The sequence below is a fragment of the Scyliorhinus torazame genome, chromosome 6, assembly GCF_047496885.1.
Source record: "Scyliorhinus torazame isolate Kashiwa2021f chromosome 6, sScyTor2.1, whole genome shotgun sequence".
NCBI lineage: Eukaryota > Metazoa > Chordata > Chondrichthyes > Carcharhiniformes > Scyliorhinidae > Scyliorhinus > Scyliorhinus torazame.
The window spans coordinates 292,177,702-292,198,798 of NC_092712.1; the positions used below are offsets into that span (position 1 = coordinate 292,177,702).

Here is a 21,097-nt window from a genome sequence, read left to right on the forward strand (position 1 = left end):
CCCCACAACCCAAAGATGTGCAGGGTAGGTGGATTGGATCACACTAAACTCCCCCTTAATTGGAAAAAAAAATTCGAATTTTTAAAAAAAATTGCAAAATGATTGGTGTGCCCGGTGTGGTTCTCGATCTCCGGCGATCTAAAGGCCACTTTGTGCTCTTGCTCAAGTGCATCGTGCCGTAAAATCGTGCCCTGTATGTTTCCAAGAAGCAGTTAGATATAGCACTTGGGCAGAGGGGATCAAAGGATGGGGATCAAAGAATAGGGGGGGGGGGGGGGGAGCAGAATTCGGCTATTGAGTTGGATGATCAGCCATGATCATAATGAATGGCAGAGCGGGCTTGAAGGGCCGAATGGCCTCCGCCTGCTACTGTTTTCAGTTCCTGGAATTTGTCATGAAAGCCCTGGAGGCCAGGCAACAATGGGATGGGATGGGATGAGTTTGCCGCCTCAGGCTGCTCTCTCAACTCTCAAGAGCTTCAGCTTTAACTCCTGCCTGAAGGTGACTTTATCTGAGGCCGAACAGATGGCGGCTCACCGAGAATGACCGTCACCCCCTTCGACAGGCGTCCTGGTGCCTGTCACAAATTTAAACCAACAACAAAAGAGCCGCGATCCGTCGCACGAAGTAGCAGCCCCAGGCCGGGCACAAGGAGCACATGGTTAAGGTGAAGATTTAAAGTTAGCGCTGGTTTGGGGGTGGGTGGAGCCTGTTTCTGGCCGGGCAGGAGTTTGGTCCTCCTCCTCCTGCTGCTGGGGTGTTGAGATCGCTCTTCAGAGTTCATCGCTTCGCGGGAGTGGGAGACGGACGGCGGTGAGGACGCGCGCCCAGCTCCTCGTCCCCAGTCACAGACAGCCGCCGGGGAGGGGAGGCATGTCCCAGAGGTTTCTGGTCACCGCTGTGCACAGCCGCAGGGACGGGCTGCAGAACGGGGACAGTAACGACAGCAGCAGCGTGACACCCAGGCAGAACACGGTGCCCATACTCCAGTACCTGAGGGAGCCCAACAGATACGGTAAGGAGGTAACGAATAAAACTATTTTAATAGGATGGAAAACTCGCCTCGCTTTCCCCTGGCGAGAGGAGTGCGACAGGCTTTCTCACACAAGGGTTTTTATTTTCTCTTTGAAAATCTCTTCATGGCAATAAATTGAGGTTGCCATTCTAGATCTCCGATTACAGTTTAATTGTGCGATGGGGCAATTTAGGTTTGGAGCCCTGTGTGTGTTTGTGTTCGACTCATAAATACTGGACCAATGATAAGACGGAATATCAATCGAGCTCTGGTTAATTTACCAACTCGATTTTTGTTCTCCCGGTTTGAGTGAGCAGACTATTGAACTTTTTTGTTCTCTTTCCGTCGGCTATCCCCGTGTTTTAACTTATTTTTAAACTTGCAACCACCCTTTTCTTTCCCAACCCTTTTACTTCTCCCTCGGTTGATCTACTTCAATGACATGGATACTTGACCACAGAGAATGGATCGCGCCCCTGTGTCACTCTCTTTGTAAAATAAAATCATTCCCAACCTCTTTTTTAAAAAAAATTGTTCTCCGCTCTCCCTGCATTAGCCTGTGATTTAACCATGTGCTATTTTAACATGGCTTTGATGTGATATTTTGGAGGAAAGAAGGAAAAAGGCACCATCTCAAATTTGTGTGATTTGACTTGACTTCACAGGCGGGTTTTAATTGCACTGCAGAATCCGATGTCTACATTTATACATAAAAGGGATGGGAGTTCTGCACTGCCTATGGTTAATTCCATTCGGTTTCTGCAATATTTTTCAGTCTCTTTAAAAAATCTGTGTCTGAACTGGTGATAAGTTCTGGATGCTTTTTGGTTTGTATTCTGGATTTTACAGCATGTGGTGTCTAAGACCCTTAACCCCAACAGTTGAGCAATCGTTCTAATCACCACTTTCCTCAATTGCATCAAGTTTAATGACCTAATATGCACACTAAATCTTCTGGTAGCTCCCTGTAGAGTAGCCCTAGGATGTTTTGCTGCATTAAGGAGCTGTATGAATTCATGTTGTTGTGGAAACACTTTTTTTTTAAATAAAGTTGCACCATAGGCAACTATTGAGGAAAAAATATTTTCTTGGAGAATATAATTTTTGCTCCTTTTATAAAGTAATGGTTTTGCTATTAACACTTCAGCTGGTTTCCATTGTAATGTGTGCCAATGTTGTTAAATTACTTAGTAAATTACACCCAACTGATCACAATCGGTGCCAGACCCACCATGTGCTCACAGATTTTGACGACTTGCGATGTCAAGAGCTGTGTGTCTTTAATTTAATATCTGACAAATGCTTTAAGTTACTGAAAAAAGGCAGGCCATTGAATTTTGTCTTAACAGAATTGTTACTGTGCAGAAGGAGACCATTTGGCCCATGTTTGTACTGGCTCTCCAAATGAGCACTATGACTTCGTACCATTCTCCTGCCTTTTCCCCATACCCTTGCCCATTGTTTCTATTAAAGTAATCATCTAATGCCCCTTGAATTGAACCTGCCTCCAGGTTGCAGGCAGAGCATTCCAGACCCGAACCGCTCGCATTATGAAAATATTTTTTATCGTGACACATTTGCTGTTTTTGCAAATCACTTTATATATGTGTCCTCTCTCAAAAGTGGGAACAGTTTCTCCCGATCTACTCTGTACAACCCTGTCATTTTGAACACCCCATCAGGATAGAATTGCGACAATACCAATTCTCATAGGGAACCACCACAATTTATGCTGCATGAGAAGAGCGTGCTAATTTATTGGCAAGTGGACTCTGGTGCATGTGTGACATCGCTATCAATCAGCGTTTACTTGTGAACCAACCCATCAGCACACATACTTCATTCAGCATATATTGTTGTTTTTGAGATTTTCTTGCAATTCTGTCCGAATGAGGACAAGGTGAAAAGCTTCAACAGCATAACTCTCAGCAACACTCCAATTCAATGCTTTTATTAGATATAATTGATTTTAAACAAAATAAAGTGGAACACATGGACATATGGGAGGATTTTCCACTTGCGCAGAGAAGAGTAACGAGGAAGGGCTAAATGTGATTGGACAAAAGAAAATTAGTGCATAACGTCGGAGGAGAAACGCCAATACTTTGTTCATGCCATTGGGGCAAATGGCAGACAGACAATTATTGGAGGGGAAGATCAATGGAAAACATTGGATAAAGTGGATGATAGATATAATAGATTGGATGTGGTTAACTTGTGCGGAATGATTACAGGGAGCACAGTACAGACAAGAGGTGGATATCCATGGCAGTCAACCTTCAGGAATAAAGATAATGTCAACAAGCTGAAGAGTGGAAGTAAACTAGTTGCATTGTGTTCCCCCCCCCCCCCCCCCAAAAAAAAAAAATTGGTATACCCTTGGTATATGAGCAACCTGTGTAAATTTACTGGATGTTTATTGTGAGGGTATGTAAATAGTTCCACAACAGAAACCTTTTAATTGAGTGAAATTCCAGTCTAAGCTTAACGTCTTTGAAAGTGACTTATCATAGTTGTACCCATCTGTCTTGCTATCTTTATATTGAAAGGGAACCAGGCATGTGATTTTACTGCTGCATTTTTTATTATACATGAATAAAGTTATTTAGACTGCACATAGTAAAAATAGAAAATGCAGCTGTCACTGGGAGAGCTGTAGAGCATGACAAAGGAGAAAGACCTCCGGTTACATTCCGATCAATACAGTAAATAACCAGGAAACATGTAGGTTTTCATGCCAAGGTACACTGCTATTTGCATATGTACCAATGGAGCACTGATTTTTTTTTTTTTTTGTTTCAAAATTTGCCAGAACAGCTGCCGGCAATATACAGACAAATAGGATTTCATTAATTGCCAACTGAAGATTAGAATATCATTTTGACAGTCAGAAGTTGGTTTGATTGAAGCTTGTCATTTTTGTTATTTACTGCTGTCACAAGTGAGTGGGTGACCTGAAAATGACAAATGTTGACACTCGTTTCCTGCTTGAAAACATTTGAGCACTGACTGTTTTTAGGTGAGTGGTCACTCGAGGCTGAGGTTAAATCTACTGTGAGTTTTTTCACATGAAGCTTTTTAAACACAAAGAACACATGAAGCCATTTTGTGCTTGCCTCACCTTTCTAAAGAGCTGCAATGCTGTCATTGAAAATGTGGCTCTTAGTTGAAACTATCATTGATATATTTTACTGAGAACATGAACCTTTTTGAAAGGTATACTTTTTAAATCAGAAATTTTAAATCAGCAACCATGAGTTCTGGATCTTAAAAACATCACTTGCAATTGTACTGTGTTGCAGAGTTCTCTTCTTCTTTTGGGCACAAGATCATAATCAGCAATGAGAATCAAGCTCTACTTAAAACTTTTCTTGCACAAGTTAGCTTTAAAAAGTGTTATCTTTACTCTCCCTTCTCCTCTACACTGAAGAAATCGCACAGCCAGCGATGTCCGGATGTATTCCTTGGTTGACAGCAAGACAATCTGCTGAATTGTTAAAGAAATGGATCTCTGCCACATCACGGGATTGAGACTCGTACACAATTTGAACAGCTCAATGCCCAATCCCGCTGAGACAGTCAGAGTGCCTTGCCTTAAAGGGAGAAAACCACAAATATTTAGGGTGGGGATGGGGCAGCGGGCACCAGATCAGCGATTCTGTGCCTCAAGATATTTGTGAACATTTAAGGCAATCATTTGCTGACATGACTGGTTTAGGAAAAGTATAGGGAGCACCCAGATTGATGACTCACTGGTGGAAAATTTAATTGGGAACTTTGCATTAAATGCAAATATGAATGAAAAATGACACAGTGAAGGAAATAGTGGTGGTGAAGGGATGTTTCTTGGACTGGAGGAAGGTATATTGTAGTTAGCTAGGATGTGGAGATGTCGGCGTTGGACTGGGGTGAGCACAGTAAGAAGCCTTACAACACCAGGTTAAAGTCCAACAGGTTTTTTCGAATCACTCGCTTTTGGAGCACTGCTACTTCCTCAGGTGAAAAAAGGAGGAAGGAGCAGTGCTCCGAAAGCTAGTGATACAAAACAAACCTGTTGGACTTTAACCTGGTGTTGTAAGACTTTTTACTGTAGTTAGCTAAATCCATGGCACTTCTTAACTATGGATTAATGGCCCGGACACAATTACAGATGACATAAAACTTTGTATAGTTAATTCTGAGGAGGATAGTGATCGCCTTAAACCATAAACAGCCTGGTGGAATGGGTGCACTGTGGTAGGTTTAATACAGAGAAGGGCAGACAGTGATGGGATTTAATCCATTAGGTATGGAGTTGGTATGAAGAATGAGGAGAGGTGACATAAAAGAGTGCAGGGACAGTGTGACCTGGAGGCGTATGTGTACAAAACTTTGAAGATGGCCGAGTATGTTGAGAAAGTGGCTGAAAAATCATACAGGCTAATAAGCTTTATAAATTCGGCATTAATGTACAAAAGCAAGCAAGGGAGTTGTGATGAATTTTATAAAACTCTGGTTTGGCCTGGCGAGAGGTTTTGCCAATTCTCTGCACTGTGCTTTAGGAATGATGATGAGGCTTTATAGATGGTGCTGAAACGATTTACGAGGATGAGGGACTCCGGCTGCGTGGACAAATTAGAGAATCTGGGGCTTTTTCCTGTTGAGAAGAGAAGGTTTGTGAGGAAGGTTTGATAAGTGTTCAAATCATTAGGGGGTCTTGGTAGAGAGGGAAAATGTTCCCATTGGCAGATGGGCCAATAATCAGAGGATACTGAGATAAGATGATTGGAATAAGAATCAACAATGACATGAGGAAATGTTTACACAGCAAGTGGTTCGGATTTGGAAAGCACAGCCTGAGGGTGCAGTGGAGGCAGATTCAATTGGTGCCTTTGAAATTGGTGCCTGAAGAGAGTGAAGTTTTTGGGCCAAGGGGAAAGCAAAGGGGTAGGTGACTGAGTGGGTCTTGCTGAGAACTGGCATCTGCAATACAGACTGAAAGGTCGCCCTTGTGTTTGTGTTTCTATATGCTATTGTTAATGATTGAGACTAGTTTGAGTGCATAAGAATTTTTAGTAATCACTATTAAAAAAAATTATTTTCAGTTTTATCCTCCTGAAAGCATTAACCTCTGACTTGAATTACAGTTGATGGCTGGTGGCTATCCTTTTCTACCTTTCACAAGTAGCCATTATTCCTGTCTTCCTTGGTAAATGTTGGCAGGCTATCCAATTTTAGAGGGTATCATGGCTAAACACACTTATGACGTCCTCACTTGATCACATATACAGAATCCCTACACCGACCCTCTGAAGGGCACTATACCTAGGCCCACTCCCCCACCCTATCCCCATAAGCCCACGCATTGATCAAAGCCCATCCACATGAACTGCACATCTTTGGACTGTGGGAGGAAACTGTAGCACTCATTTGGAAACCCCCACACATACACACGGGGAGAACGTGCAAACTCCACAGTCACCCAAAAATGGAATCTCACCTGGGTCCCTGGTGCTGTGAGGCAGTAGTGCTAACCACTACCACTCTGAAGTAATGCCCTTAAGAAAAGAAAAACAAAAGAAAGACTTTAATTCATGTTGTGACCTTGTGCAAAGTGCTTCAAAGCTAACAAAATTGCTGCAGAGATGAGGTTGTTTTCACTGAGATGGGGTGACTTAGAAATGGCGGCTGATCCTGGGATTCTGAACCCTGTGACATTATGCAAATGAACAGCATGTGAAGAGTTAATGTTCTGTTAAACCTAGCCACTAGAGGGAGCTAAGGAACAGTACTTTAAATTGCACTGGCTCGTAAGTTAAGGGGAGGAGATTAGACTGGAGCTGACGAAGATAAGATTCATAGTATATTGCAGAGTTAGGTTTTTTTTGATAAACATTTTATTGAGGTATTTTTGATATAGTAACAACAAAAAAATAAACAATATACCTGAAACCATAAACATAGTGCAAAAGTCATTTACCTTTCGTACAGGTAGGTCCCACCCTTATTACCCCCATAATGTAACCGAATCTAAAGATCCTTTCTCTTCCGCCCCCCCCCCCCCCCAATCTGCTGATGATTAATTTTCCGCAAAGAAGTCGATGAACGGTTGCCACCTCCGGGTCAACCCTAACAGTGAATCTCTCAAGGCGAACTTAATTTTCTCCATACAGAGAAAGCTAGCCATGTCCGATAGCCAGGTCTCCGACTTCGGGGGCTTTGCGTCCCTCCAGCGTCCCTCCCAAATGTTTCCTCCAGCGCCCTCAAACTCCGAAAGCTCCCCTCTATGAACATATCCCCCATGCTCTCAATCCCCGCTCTCTGCCATAACCGGAATCCCCCTTCCATACTCCCCGGGGAAAACCGGTTATTATCAAAGATTGGGGCCCAGACCTATGCTCCCACTGTTCCCACATGCCACCTCCACTGGCCCCAAATGCTCAGGGCCGCCACCACCACTGGACTGGTGGAGTACCGTGCTGGCGGGAACGGCAGAGGCGCAGTTACCAACGCCCCCAGACTGGTGCCCTTAAATGAAGCCGCCTCCATACACGCCCATGCTGACCCACAGCACCCACTTCCTGATCATGGCTATATTAGCCGCCCAGTAATAGTTGCTAAAATTTGGCAGCGCCAGCCCACCCTCTCCCCGACTCCGCGCAAGCGTGACCTTCCTTGCCCGCCCAGACGAAGCCCGTGATATTGCACAGTTAGTTAAGATACAGTAGTTAATAGACTGTGTTAGTGAGTGTAGTTTAATTCTTACATGTATGTTTGCTATTCGGAATAAGAGTCAAACTCAAATTTAGGAGTGTTAATAAAATTAGTTTAGTTTAGTTCTGAAGATCTTGTGATCAGTCCGCCTTCCATCTTAGAAACCCCTCACAAAGATCACCATAAACCCTGCTCCTGCGCTGTCTGATTTTTGGGAATGCCTTTAAAGGGTATTGGCTGGACCTGTCAAAATCCCGCACTTGGCATTCCCGACCTGGCTGGCTCCATTGCGGAGCTAGCCAAGTCCTGCTCTTCTGCAATTTTCATTGGATAAGGTTTTTGAAGTGACATTGTTCACAGCCCCTCGGGAATTGTGAACCCTAGGAACTCACCAAGGGATAATCGCTATTTCGGAGAGGTAGAAAAGGCAAGTCACCACCTGTGAACCGTAACTCAGTCAGGATGTTAATGCTTTCAGGAGGATAAAACTGGAAAAACATTTTAAAAGGCGAGTTCAAAAGATCCTCTTCATGTACATCAAGCATACATAATGAGACTTGGCTGAGACTCCATTACTCTTTTTGAAGCTGCTCCTAAAAACTTGTTTGATTGACAGCTCTGGTTCTCTGACATCTGGTGGAATTCAAAATATACACAAGAGTAAGTGGATTTTAGGATTTGGAGTTTCTGTTATTAATACCTTTTTAAAGGGTCTGGATGATACTTTTATTGCCTTGTAGTGAAATGACTTTTTTATCATAATGGAACGGAATAAATTAATTAAGGAGTTTTAAAAGTTTTTTTTCACATCTTACTGTGACTAAAATGTTAATTGACCTACACTGTATAGAATCAATTGGCATGGAAGCGCCATAGCTTGTTTATGAGGAACGATAGGAGGGTTGAGGTTTGTCGGGGCACGAGCAGTACTGGGGATGGGTGGGGGCATAGTTGGCATGGCGAGTGGATAAGGGGGTGTGATGGCTGGAGGATCTTTGCGTTTTTATTTTAACTGGGACAATGTCCCACAGCACCGAGGTGGGCTTCTTAAACAGTTCACCTCCGTACCCAGCTCATGTGGCTGCCTCCAAGCTCCACCTTGCGTCTGCTGGCCTGAATCCAGGCGGAATGAGCCGAGTTTTCTCGACCCCTGCTACCTACCTCGGATGAAAATTCAGCCTAAATGTAAAACTAATGATGGAGATTTGGAGATTAATATGAGCAATAATACGAAGTATCACAAATTATGATATGATATAGGACTAGATCATTGCCTTTTTAGTGATGTTGGGATAAAACTTGGCTGTTGTGTTTGGTCCATTGTACTCTTAAGATGAACTCACCAAATACTTGGATTTGTCCAACCAAGATCCTTTTATTGTGTCTCGTGCAATTCGATAGAGTGTAGTGATCTCTGTATATCAGTATACATGATCGGTGTATGGAAAACTAGTACAGTCAATTCAACACTAGATGTCTCACTATCAGATGATATAAAAAGGACTTTCCCACTCTTTCTGCTAAGAGAGTGTGCATCAGGGTGAACAGACAAGACATAGGATAGCTAGAGAGAGAAGTTAAGTTATTTCATTGTTATATTGTATAGTTAGTTATATTTAGTATATTTTATTTGTTTACTAGTTCAGTATTAAGTAAAAAGAATCCACTAATATAATTTATATTACTCAATAAATTAGTTTATCTTTCCAAGAAGACTACTGTTCATTTCATCAACTCAGCTGGTTCAAAAGAGTAATATACTTGATGCACGATCAATGACCTAAAGCGAGGTTGTAGTCCAACTGAAGGCTTTAATAAGCTAGATGTTTCCCCCAGCTGCTCAGGTACAGAAAGAATGCTGCAGGGCAGCACAGGTTCTTATACCCCGCCTTGCAGGGCGGAGCTACCATACAGCTTGACCAATAGGAAACATACAATATCTACCAATGGTGTTCCAGCATTACCAGGTACCGTAATACCTCTACACAGACTACCACATTCACCCCCTGTTAAAAAAGAGTCCGGCGGGGGTGGTGGCTTGATATTACAAAATGGTAACGTGGTAGAAATTATAGTTATGGAGGTACCGTAATACCTCCGTACAGTGTTTTTGTCTTATTGTCGTACTATTTACAGATTCACAATTAACTATATACGCTTTAAAATGAAGCAGTCAGTCAATTGGGGGCCCTGGTCGTCCTCTGTGATCGTCGAAGCTCTGGTGGTGACGCCGGTGGAGGCTCTGGCATCTGTGCCTCCGGGAGCATGGCTTCGATCTCTGTGGCAGCTTCGACACCCCTAGACGGCGCTGGTGAGGAAAACGGTTGACCTGGGAATGGAGCTTTTGCGGGGTGCGTCGGTGGGGGGCCTCGACAGGGCTGGCGGAAGGACCGATCCTCCTGGGAAAGGGGCGGCTCTAAGGTGCACCAGTGGGAGGGAGGGTGGGACTGGTGGCTGGGGTGTGCGTGGGGGTCCGACGGGCGCCAGGTCTCGTAGGGAGACCGTATCTTGCCGGATGTCTGGGTATGTCACGTAGGCGTACTGGGGGTTAGCGTGGAGAAGATGGACCCTCTCGACCAACAGGTCCGACTTCTGCGCCCGCACGTGTTTTCGGAGCAGGTTGGGTCCGGGAGCTGCCAGCCAGGTCGGGAGCGAGGTCCCAGAGGAGGACATCCTGGGGAAGACGAGGAGCCGTTTGTGAGATGTTTTGTTGGTCGTGGTACAAAGCAGTGACCGGGTGCAGTGGAGGGCATCCGGGAGGACTTCCTGCCAGCGGGAGACTGGGAGATTCCTGGACTGTAGGGCCTGTAGGACGGTCTTCCAGACCGTTCCATTCTCCCTCTCTACCTGTCCGTTACCCCGGGAGTTGTAACTGGCCATCCTGCTCGAGGCGAAGCCCTTGCTGAGCAGGAATTGATGCAGTTCGTCGCTCATAAAGGAGGACCCCCTATCACTATGTATGTAAGCGGGGAACCCAAACAGCGTAAAGATGCTATGGAGGGGGCCTTGATGACGGTGGTTGCGGTCATGTCGGGGCAGGGGATGGCGAATGGGAACCGGGAGTACTCGTCCATCACGTTCAGGAAGTACGTGTTGCGGTCAGTGGAGGGGAGGCGGTCTTTGAAGTCCATACTGAGGCGTTCAAAGGGACGGGAAGTCTTTATCAGGTGGGCTTTCTCTGGCCTGTAGAAGTGCGGTTTGCACTCCGCGCAGATTTGGCAGTCCCTGGTGGCTGTCCTGACCTCGTCGATGGAATAGGGCAGGTTGTGGGTCTTGATAAAGTGGAAGAAGCGAGTGACCCCCGGGTGGCAGAGGTCCTCATGGAGGGCTCTGAGGCGCCCCACTTGTGCGTTGGCACATGTGCCGCGGGACAGGGCATCAGGAGGCTCGTTTAGCTTCCTGGGATGATACAAGATCTCGTAGTTGTAGGTGAAGAGTTCGATCATCCACCGCAAGATCTTATTGTTTTTTATCTTGCCCCGCTGTGCATTATCGAACATGAAAGCAACCGACCGTTGGTCAGTGAGGAGAGTGAATCTCCTGCCGGCCAGGTGATGCCTCCAATGTCGCACAGCTTCTACTATGGCCTGGGCCTCCTTTTCGACTGAGGAGTGGCGGATTTCGGAACCATGGAGGGTATGTGAGAAGAAGGCCACGGGTCTGCCCGCTTGGTTGAGGGTGGCTGCCAGAGCTACGTCAGACACGTCGTTCTCGACCTGGAAGGGAAGGGACTCGTCGATGGCGTGCATCGTGGCCTTTGCAATGTCTGCTTTGATGCGGCTGAAGGCCTGGTGGGCCTCTATCGACAGGGGAGAATTTGTGGATTGGATCAGGCGATGGGCCTTGTCCGCATAGTTGGGGACCCACTGGGCATAGTAAGAGAAAAACCCTAGACAGTGCTTCAGAGCCTTGGAGCAGTGAGGAAGGGGGAACTCCATAAGAGGGCGCATGCGTTCAGGGTCGGGGCCTATAAACTCCATTTTGCACTACTTAGCCGAGGATGGCTAGGCGGTCGGTGCTAAACACACATTTAAAAAAAAATAAATATATATATATTTTATTGAAACGTTTTGGTCAACCAACACAGTACATTGTGCATCCTTTACACAATATTATAACAACACAAATAACAATGACCTATTTTATAAACAAAAAATGAATAAATAATAAATAACAAAAATGAAAACTAACCCTAATTGGCAACTGCCTTATCACAAGTAACACTCTCCAAAAATATAATTTAACAGTCCAATATATAATTATCTGTCACAACGACCTATACGTATTATACAGTATATATTAACAACCCTGAGAGTCCTTCTGGTTCCCCCCCCCCCCCCCCGATCCTGGGCTGCTGCTGCTGCCTTCTTTTTTCCATTCCATCTATCTGCGAGGTATTCGACGAACGGTTGCCACCGCCTGGTGAACCCTTGAGCCGACCCCCTTAGAACGAACTTAATCCGCTCTAGCTTTATAAACCCTGCCATGTCATTTATCCAGGTCTCCACCCCCGGGGGCTTGGCTTCTTTCCACATTAGCAATATCCTGCGCCGGGCTACTAGGGATGCAAAGGCCAAAACATCGGCCTCTCTCGCCTCCTGCACTCTCGGCTCTTGTGCAACCCCAAATATAGCCAACCCCCAGCTTGGTTCGACCCGGACCCCCACTACTTTTGAAAGCACCTTTGTCACCCCAATCCAAAACCCCTGTAGTGCCGGGCATGACCAAAACATGACCAAAGCATGATTCGCTGGGCTTCACGAGCACCTCGCAAACCTATCCTCCACCCCAAAAAATTTACTGAGCCGTGCTCCAGTCATATGCACCCTGTGTAATACCTTAAACTGAATCAGGCTTAGCCTGGCACACGAGGACGACAAGTTTACCCTGCTTAGGGCATCTGCCCACAGCCCCTCCTCGATCTCCTCCCCCAGCTCTTCTTCCCATTTCCCTTTTAGTTCATCTACCATAGTCTCCCCCTCGTCCCTCATTTCCCTATATATATCTGACACCTTACCATCCCCCACCCATGTCTTTGAGATCACTCTGTCGTGCACCTCTTGTGTCGGGAGCTGCGGGAATTCCCTCACCTGTTGCCTCGCAAAAGCCCTCAGTTGCATATACCTGAATGCATTCCCTTGGGGCAACCCATATTTCTCGGTCAGCGCTCCCAGACTCGCGAACTTCCCATCCACAAACAGATCTTTCAGTTGCGTTATTCCTGCTCTTTGCCACATTCCATATCCCCCATCCATTCCCCCCGGGGCAAACCTATGGTTGTTTCTTATCGGGGACCCCCCCAAGGCTCCAGTCTTTCCCCTATGCCGTCTCCACTGTCCCCAAATCTTCAGTGTAGCCACCACCACCGGGCTTGTGGTGTAGTTCCTCGGTGAGAACGGCAATGGGGCTGTCACCATAGCCTGTAGGCTAGTCCACCTACAGGACGCCCTCTCTAATCTCTTCCACGCCGCTCCCTCCTCCTCTCCCATCCACTTACTCACCATTTAAATATTAGCGGCCCAATAATACTCACTTAGGCTCGGTAGTGCCAGCCCCCCCTATCCCTGCTACGCTGTAAGAATCCCTTCCTCACTCTCAGGGTCTTCCCGGCCCACACAAAACCCATGATGCACTTTTCAATCCTTTTATAAAAAAAAAAGCCTTCGTGATCACCACCGGGAGGCACTGAAACACAAAGAGGAATCTCGGGAGGACCACCATCTTAACCGCCTGCACCCTCCCTGCCAGTGACAGGGATACCATATCCCATCTCTTGAAATCCTCCTCCATTTGTTCCACCAACCGCGTTAAATTTAACCTATGCAATGTGCCCCAATTCTTGGCTATCTGGATCCCCAGGTAACGAAAGTCCCTTGTTACCTTCCTCAACGGTAGGTCCTCTATTTCTCTACTCTGCTCCCCTGGATGCACCACAAACAACTCACTTTTCCCCATGTTCAATTTATACCCTGAAAAATCCCCAAACTCCCCAAGTATCCGCATTATTTCTGGCATCCCCTCCGCCGGGTCTGCCACATATAGTAACAAATCGCCCGCATACAAAGATACCTGGTGCTTTTCTCCTCCTCTAAGTACTCCCCTCCACTTCTTGGAACCCCTCAATGCTATCGCCAGGGGCTCAATCGCCAGTGCAAACAATAATGGGGACAGAGGGCATCCCTGCCTTGTCCCTCTGTGGAGCCGAAAATATGCAGAATTCCGTCCATTCGTGACCACGCTCGCCATCGGGGCCCTATACAACAGCTGCACCCATCTAACATACCCCTCTCCAAAACCAAATCTCCTCAACACCTCCCACAAATAATCCCACTCCACTCTATCAAATGCTTTCTCGGCATCCATCGGCGCTACTATCTCCGTTTCCCCCTCTGGTGGGGGCATCATCATTACCCCTAACAGCCTCCGTATATTCGTGTTCAGCTGTCTCCCCTTCACAAACCCAGTTTGGTCCTCGTGGACCACCCCCGGGACACATTCCTCTATTCTCATTGCCATTACCTTGGCCAGGATCCTTCTTTAAGAGAAGCGATATCGTTGCTTCAGACATAGTCGGGGGCAGTTGTCCCCTTTCCTTTGCCTCATTTCAGGTCCTCGTCAATACCGGGGCGAGCAAGTCCACATATTTTCTGTAGAATTCGACTGGGAATCCATCCGGTCCCGGAGCCTTTCCCGCCTGCATGCTCCTAATTCCTTTCACCACTTCTTCTACCTCGATCTGTGCTCCCAGTCCCACCCTTTCCTGCTCTTCCACCTTGGGAAATTCCAGCCGATCCAAAAAGCCCATCATTCTCTCCCTCCCATCCGGGGGTTGAGCTTCATATAATTTTTTATAAAATGTCTTGAACACTCCATTCACTCTCTCCGCTCCCTGCTCCATCTCTCCTTCCTCATCCAGCACTTCCCCCTATTTCCCTCGCTGCTCCCCTTTTCCTCAATTGGTGTGCCAGCAACCTGCTCGCCTTCTCCCCATATTCGTACTGTACACCCTGTGTCTTCCTCCATTGTCCCTCTGCAGTGCCCGTAGTCAGCAAGTCAAATTCTACATGTAGCCTTTGCCTTTCCCTGTACAGTCCCTCCTCCGGTGCTTCCGCATATTGTCTGTCCACCCTCAAAGGTTCTTGCAGGAACCGCTCCCGTTCCTTACTCTCCTGCTTCCCTTTATGTGCCCTTATTGATATCAGCTCCCCCCAACCACCGCCTTCAGCGCCTCCCAGACCACTCCCACCTGGACCTCCCCATTATCATTGAGTTCCAAGTACTTTTCAATGCACCCCCTCACCCTTAGCCACACCCCCTCATCTGCCATTAGTCCCATGTCCATTCTCCAGGTTGGGCGCCCTCCTGTTTCCTCCCCTATCTCCAAGTCTACCCAGTGTGGAGCGTGATCCGAAATGGCTATAGCCGTATACTCCGTTCCCCTCACCTTCGGGATCAACGCCCTTCCCAGCACAAAAAAGTCTATTCGCGAGTAGACTTTATGGACATAGGAGAAAAACGAGAACTCCTTACTCCTAGGTCTGCTAAATCTCCACGGGTCTACACCTCCCATCTGCTCCTTAAAATCTTTAAGTACCTTGGCTGCTGCCGGCCTCCTTCCAGTCCTGGACTTCGACCTATCCAGCCCTGGTTCCAACACCGTATTAAAATCTCCCCCCATTATCAGCTTTCCCATCTCTAGGTCCGGAATGCGTCCTAGCATCCGCCTCATAAAATTGGCATCATCCCAGTTCGGGGCATATACGTTTACCAAAACCACCGTCTCCCCCTGTAGTTTGCCACTCACCATCACGTATCTGCCCCCGTTATCCGCCACTATAGTCTTTGCCTCGAACATTACCCGCTTCCCCACTAATATAGCCACCCCCCTATTTTTCGCACCTGCCCCACCCATCCTTTGCGTAGCCTAACCCGGTCTATCAGTTTCAGGTGCGTTTCCTGTAACATAACCACATCTGCCTTAAGTTTCTTAAGGTGTGCGAGTACCCATGCCCTCTTTATCGGCCAGTTCAGCCCTCTCACGTTCCACGTGATCAGCCGGGTTGGGGGGCTTCCTACCCCCCCCCCCCCCTTGTCGATTAGCCATCCCCTTTTTCCAGCTCCTCACCCGGTTCCCACGCAGCTGTATCTCCCCCAGGCGGTGCCCCCCCCGCCCATCCCCTCCCATACCAGCTCCTCCCCTCTCCCCAGCAGCAGCAACCCAGTAATTCCCCCCTCCCACCCCCCCCGCTAGATCCCCCGCTAGCGTAATTACTCCCCCCATGTTGCTCCCAGAAGTCGGCAAACTCTGGCCGACCTCGGCTTCCCCCCGTGACCTCGGCTTCCCCCCCGTGACCTCGGCTCGCACCGTGCGACGCCCCCTCCTTCCTGCTTCTCTATTCCCGCCATGATTATCATAGCGCGGGAACCAAGCCCGCGCTTCTCCCTTGGCCCCGCCCCCAATGGCCAACGCCCCATCTCCTCCACCTCCCCTCCTCCCCCCATCACCACCTGTGGAAGAGAGAAAAGTTACCACATCGCAGGATTAGTACATAAAACTCCTCTTTCCCCTCTTTTTAACCCCCCTCTTCGCCCCCCACATTCGCCCCACCACTTTGTTCAAACGTTCTTTTTAATAACCCGCTCATTCCAGTTTTTCTTCCATAATAAAAGTCCACGCTTCATCCGCCGTCTCAAAGTAGTGGTGCCTCCCTCGATATGTGACCCACAGTCTTGCCGGTTGTAGCATTCCAAATTTTATCATCTTTTTATGAAGCACCGCCTTGGCCCGATTAAAGCTCGCCCTCCTTCTCGCCACCTCCGCACTCCAGTCTTGATAAACGCGGATCACCGCGTTCTCCCATTTACTGCTCCGAGTTTTCTTTGCCCATCTAAGGACCATTTCTCTGTCCTTAAAACGGAGGAATCTCACCACTATGGCTCTGGGAATTTCTCCTGCTCTCGGTCCTCGCGCCATCACTCGGTATGCTTCCTCCACCTCCAACGGACCCGCCGGGGCCCCCGCTCCCATTAACGAGTGCAGCATCGTGCTCACATATGCCCCGACGTCCGCTCCCTCCGCACCTTCAGGAAGACCAAGAATCCTCAGGTTGTTCCTCCTTGCGTTGTGCTCCAGTGCCTCCAACCTTTCCACACATTGTTTCTGATGTGCCTCATGCATCTCCGTCTTCACCACCAGGCCCTGTATGTCGTCCTCATTCTCGACTGCCTTTGCCTTCACGACCCGAAGCTCCCGCTCCTGGGTCTTTTGTTCCTCCTTTAGCCCTTCGATCGCCTGTAATATCGGGGCCAACAGCTCTTATTTCATTTCCTTTTTGAGCTCTTCCACACAGCATTTCAAGAACTCTTGTTGTTCAGGGCCCCATGTTAAACTGCCACCTTCCGACGCCATCTTGGTTTTGCTTGCCTTCCTTGCCGCTGTTCTAAAGGATCCACTGCAATCCGGCCACTTTCTCCTCCTTTTTTCATCCGTATCCAGGGGGGGTTCCCTTCTGGTTTACCGCAGTGTTTTTAGCCGTCAAAATTGCCGTTGGGGCTCCTATCAAGAGCCCAAAAGTCCGTTTCACCGGGAGCTGCCGAAACGTGCGACTCAGCTGGTCATCGCCGCACCCGGAATCCCGCTAAACACACATTTATCCTTGTTATACGCAAGGTTATGGATCTTTGCGGTCTGGAGGAATTTTCGGAGGTTGGTGTCATGGTCCTGCTGGTCGTGGCTGCAGATGGTGACATTATCGAGATACGGAAATGTTGCCCGTAAACCGTACCGGTCAACTATTCGGTCCATCTCGCGCTGGAAGATGGTGACACCGAAGTTAGTGACACCGAAGGGAATCCTTAAGAAGTGGTAGAGACGCCCATCTGCCTCGAAGGCAGTGTACTTGCGGTCACTAGTGCGGCTGGGGAGCTGGTGGTAGGCAGACCTAAGATCCACCGTGGAGAAGACCTTGTAATGTGTGATCCTGTTTACCAGGTCAGATATGTGGGGGAGAGGGTACGCGTCGAGCTGCGTAAACCTGTTGATGGTCTGACTGTAGTCGATGACCATCCTATGCTTCTCCCTGGTCTTTACCACCACTACTTTAGCTCTCCAGGGACTGTTGCTAGCTTCAGTGACTCCTTCCCTCAGTAGCCTTTGGACCTCTGACCTAATAAAGGACTGATCCTGGGCACTGTACCGTCTGCTCCTGGTGGCGACGGGTTTGCAATCCGGACTGAGGTTCGCAAACAGGGAAGGTGGATTGAGGGGGTATAGGGCCGCCAAATTTGAAAGTTAGACTTGGAGATTGCACTGGAAGTCTAACCCTAGGAGTGTGGCTGCGCAGAGGTGGGGAAGGACGTAGAGCCGGTAATTTTTAAACTCCCTTCCCTGGACTGTGAGGTTTGCTACACAAAACCCCTTTATCTCTACTGAGTGGGAACCGGAGGCCAGGGAGATTTTGTGATTAACGGGGTGGACGAGGAGAGAACCGCCTTACCGTGTCGGGGTGTATGAAGCTCTCCGTGCTCCCATAGTCGATTAAGCAGGACGTCTCGTGCCCGTTGATTAGTACTGTTGTTGTAGCAGTTGAGAGTATTCGAGGCCGGGACTGATCCAGGGTCACCGAGGCTAATCGCAGCAGTTGAGTGTTCTCTTCGGGCGGTGTGTGGTCAGCCAAGCTGGGGTCCTGGGAGTCCATTCAAGAAGGCACATTGGTTGCACATGGCTGGGGGTGCCCAGCCATCGCACATGGCGTCTGCGGGACAAGTTGGCAGTGCCCGGAGGTCGCACGGGGACCGTGGAGAGGGTTGTGGTGGCGGTCCGCATTCTCAACCGGCGACCGCACGTGCGTGGCATACCACCACGAAGTGGCCCTTTTTACCGCATCCCTTGCAGGTGGATGCGCGGGCCGGGCAGCGCTGCCGGGGGTGCTTGGCCTGCCCGCAAAAGTAGCAGTGGGGCCCCCCCCGGGGTTGCCAGGCCGCCTTGCAGCACATGCTTGTGGAGGGGATGGGTGATGACTCGGGGTCGGCTGCGGAGGGGTTCCACGCTGCCCAGGGGGCTGCCGCGCGGTCGGGAATGTAAGCGCAGGCGTTTCGGGAGGCCACATCCAGGGAGTCTGCAAGGGTCTGTGCCTCCTTGAGGCCTAGGGTGTCTTTTTCCAGCAATCGATGGCTGATTTGGGAGGACAGCATACCTGCCATGAAAGCATCCTGGATCAGAAGTTCTGTGTGTTCGCTTGCCGAAACATCTTGAACTGCGGTTTCTCCCCAACACCAGGAGTGCACGGTAGAATTCTTCCAGCAATTTCCCCAGGGATTTGTCGCCTTGTTGCTAGCAGATGTTGGGCGTAGAACTGGTTTACCGGGCGAATATAATGTCCTTTTAGCAGCTCCATTGCTGCATCGAAGCCGACCGCATCCTCGATGAGGGTGTAAATTTCTGTGCTCACCCTTGAGTGCAGGACTTGCAATTTCTGTTCTCCCGTGGGTGTGTTTTCGGCCGTTCCGAAATATCCTTTAAAACATGCCAGCCAGTGCTTGAAGGTTGCTGCTGAGTTCTCCGCGTGGGGGCTGAGTTGTCGACACTCCGGCTTGATTCGGAGCTCCATCCTTTTAAATTTATGTTATTAAATTTAGCACAGGGCTAAATCGCTGGCTTTGAAAGCAGACCAAGGCAGGCCAGCATCACGGTTCAATTCCCATTACAGCCTCCCCGAACAGGTGCTGGAATGTGGCGACTAGGGGCTTTTCACAGTAACTTCATTTGTAGCCTTCTTGTGACAATAAGCGATTTTCATTTCTTTTCATTTTCATGCACGATCAATGACCACGAAAGCGAGGTTGTAGTCCAACTGAAGGCTTTAATAAGCTAGATGTTTCCCCCAGCAGCTCCGGTACAGAAAGAAGGCTGCTGGGGCGGCATGCGCTTTTATACCCCACCTTGCAGGGCAGAGCTACCATACAGCTTGACCAATAGGAAATATACAATGTCTACCAATGGTGTTCCAGCATTACCAGGTACCGTAATACCTCGACACAGACTACCACAATACTATATTACACCGAGCATGCTATCATGTAGTTTTGCTACTCCTCTGGAACTTACAACTCCTGCTGACCTGTTACATGTACATCTTATTACCCTCTTTCGTGTTGTTATGGAGATTGCCGGATGGGCCTCTCTTTATATACAGGTACCTCGTCACATGACCTTGGTCTTGAGACTGCATGGTGTGTCTATACTGCCACCTGCTGGTTGGAGGTCTCCCCATCCAACTATGATATGGCCCAAAGGCATGTCACCACATTGGCCAGGACTTGGGAGAATGGTATCTTCAACATTGTGTGAGAGTGCATACCGGGCTTTGGCTTCACATCTTATCTCAATTATTGTAGCTCTGACCGGGCACTACACTGGAATGCCAACTGAATTGCCAGGAGAAACACCTTTCCTGCATCCACCCTGTCAAGCCCTGTAAGAACTCCAGGTGGGGCCTCACCAAGGCTCCATACAACTGCAGCATAACTTGTACTCATTACCCATGTACTCAGTCTCTTGCAATAAAAGAGGATTTGAAACCGGCATCGAATTATAACCTCCTTGCTGTTACCCTGTTTTAAGAGTTCAGCTAACTTTGAGCAGAATTTAATTGGAAAAATTATCGCCTGAACTAGTGATCACTGTCTTTCATTATTATTAGCATCTGTAATTATGCTGATAATATAAATTTTTAAGCAAGAATGCTGGCAAAGAATCTATTACTGAGATCCCTTACCATTGGATTATTATGAAGCCATTTAACAAATTGACTTTAAAATACACTTTTGTACTTGTAATCCCAAATAAAGCTTTGATTTTTGTCATTTTCTTCTAAGGGACAGATATCATTCCCAAAGCAACTGTTCTGACACCAATGTAAGTGTGGCTCTGCTGTTGTCTTGATTCAAGACTTCTAAATCGTAGGGTCCAAACTCTTTGTGATAGGACTTCAAAACTGAGGTCCATCTGCCCCTTCAGCAGAACAAAAAATATTCATCCCATGGCCCGATTTCGGAGAAGTGCAGGGAGTTGTTTTTGTGTTGTGTCCAATACATATCGCTCAACCATCTGAAAACAAATTATCAGGCCATTTACCACATTGCTATGTGGAAATGGGCTATGAAGTTCTCACATTATAGCAGTCACTACACTTAAAGTACTCCATGACTGTAAAGCTCTTTTGAAAAGACCCGAGATCATGAATGGTGCTATATAAATGCAAGTCTTTTTTTCCTTTTCCAACAATACACTTGAGCAGTAAACAGGCCCAAAAATCAACATGTTGGAACCTGCCACGAGCAGTGCAGTGATGAGGCAGCTGGATTATATGGATTTGTTTTCCGTCTGCC

At 47.9% G+C, this 21,097-nt stretch overlaps 1 protein-coding gene across 2 annotated transcripts in view; it reads left to right on the forward strand.

Annotated features, from left to right (window-relative positions):
- Nucleotides 1–766: 766 nt before the first annotated feature.
- slc12a7b (solute carrier family 12 member 7b) overlaps nucleotides 767–21,097 on the forward strand; it is a 405,364-nt gene continuing 385,033 nt past the window's right edge. For both annotated transcript variants that reach the window (XM_072509843.1, XM_072509844.1), the window contains exon 1: nucleotides 767–1,015. In XM_072509843.1, the coding sequence (XP_072365944.1) occupies nucleotides 874–1,015 (142 nt within the window). In that variant the 5' untranslated portion in view covers nucleotides 767–873. The remainder of the gene's footprint in view (nucleotides 1,016–21,097) is intronic.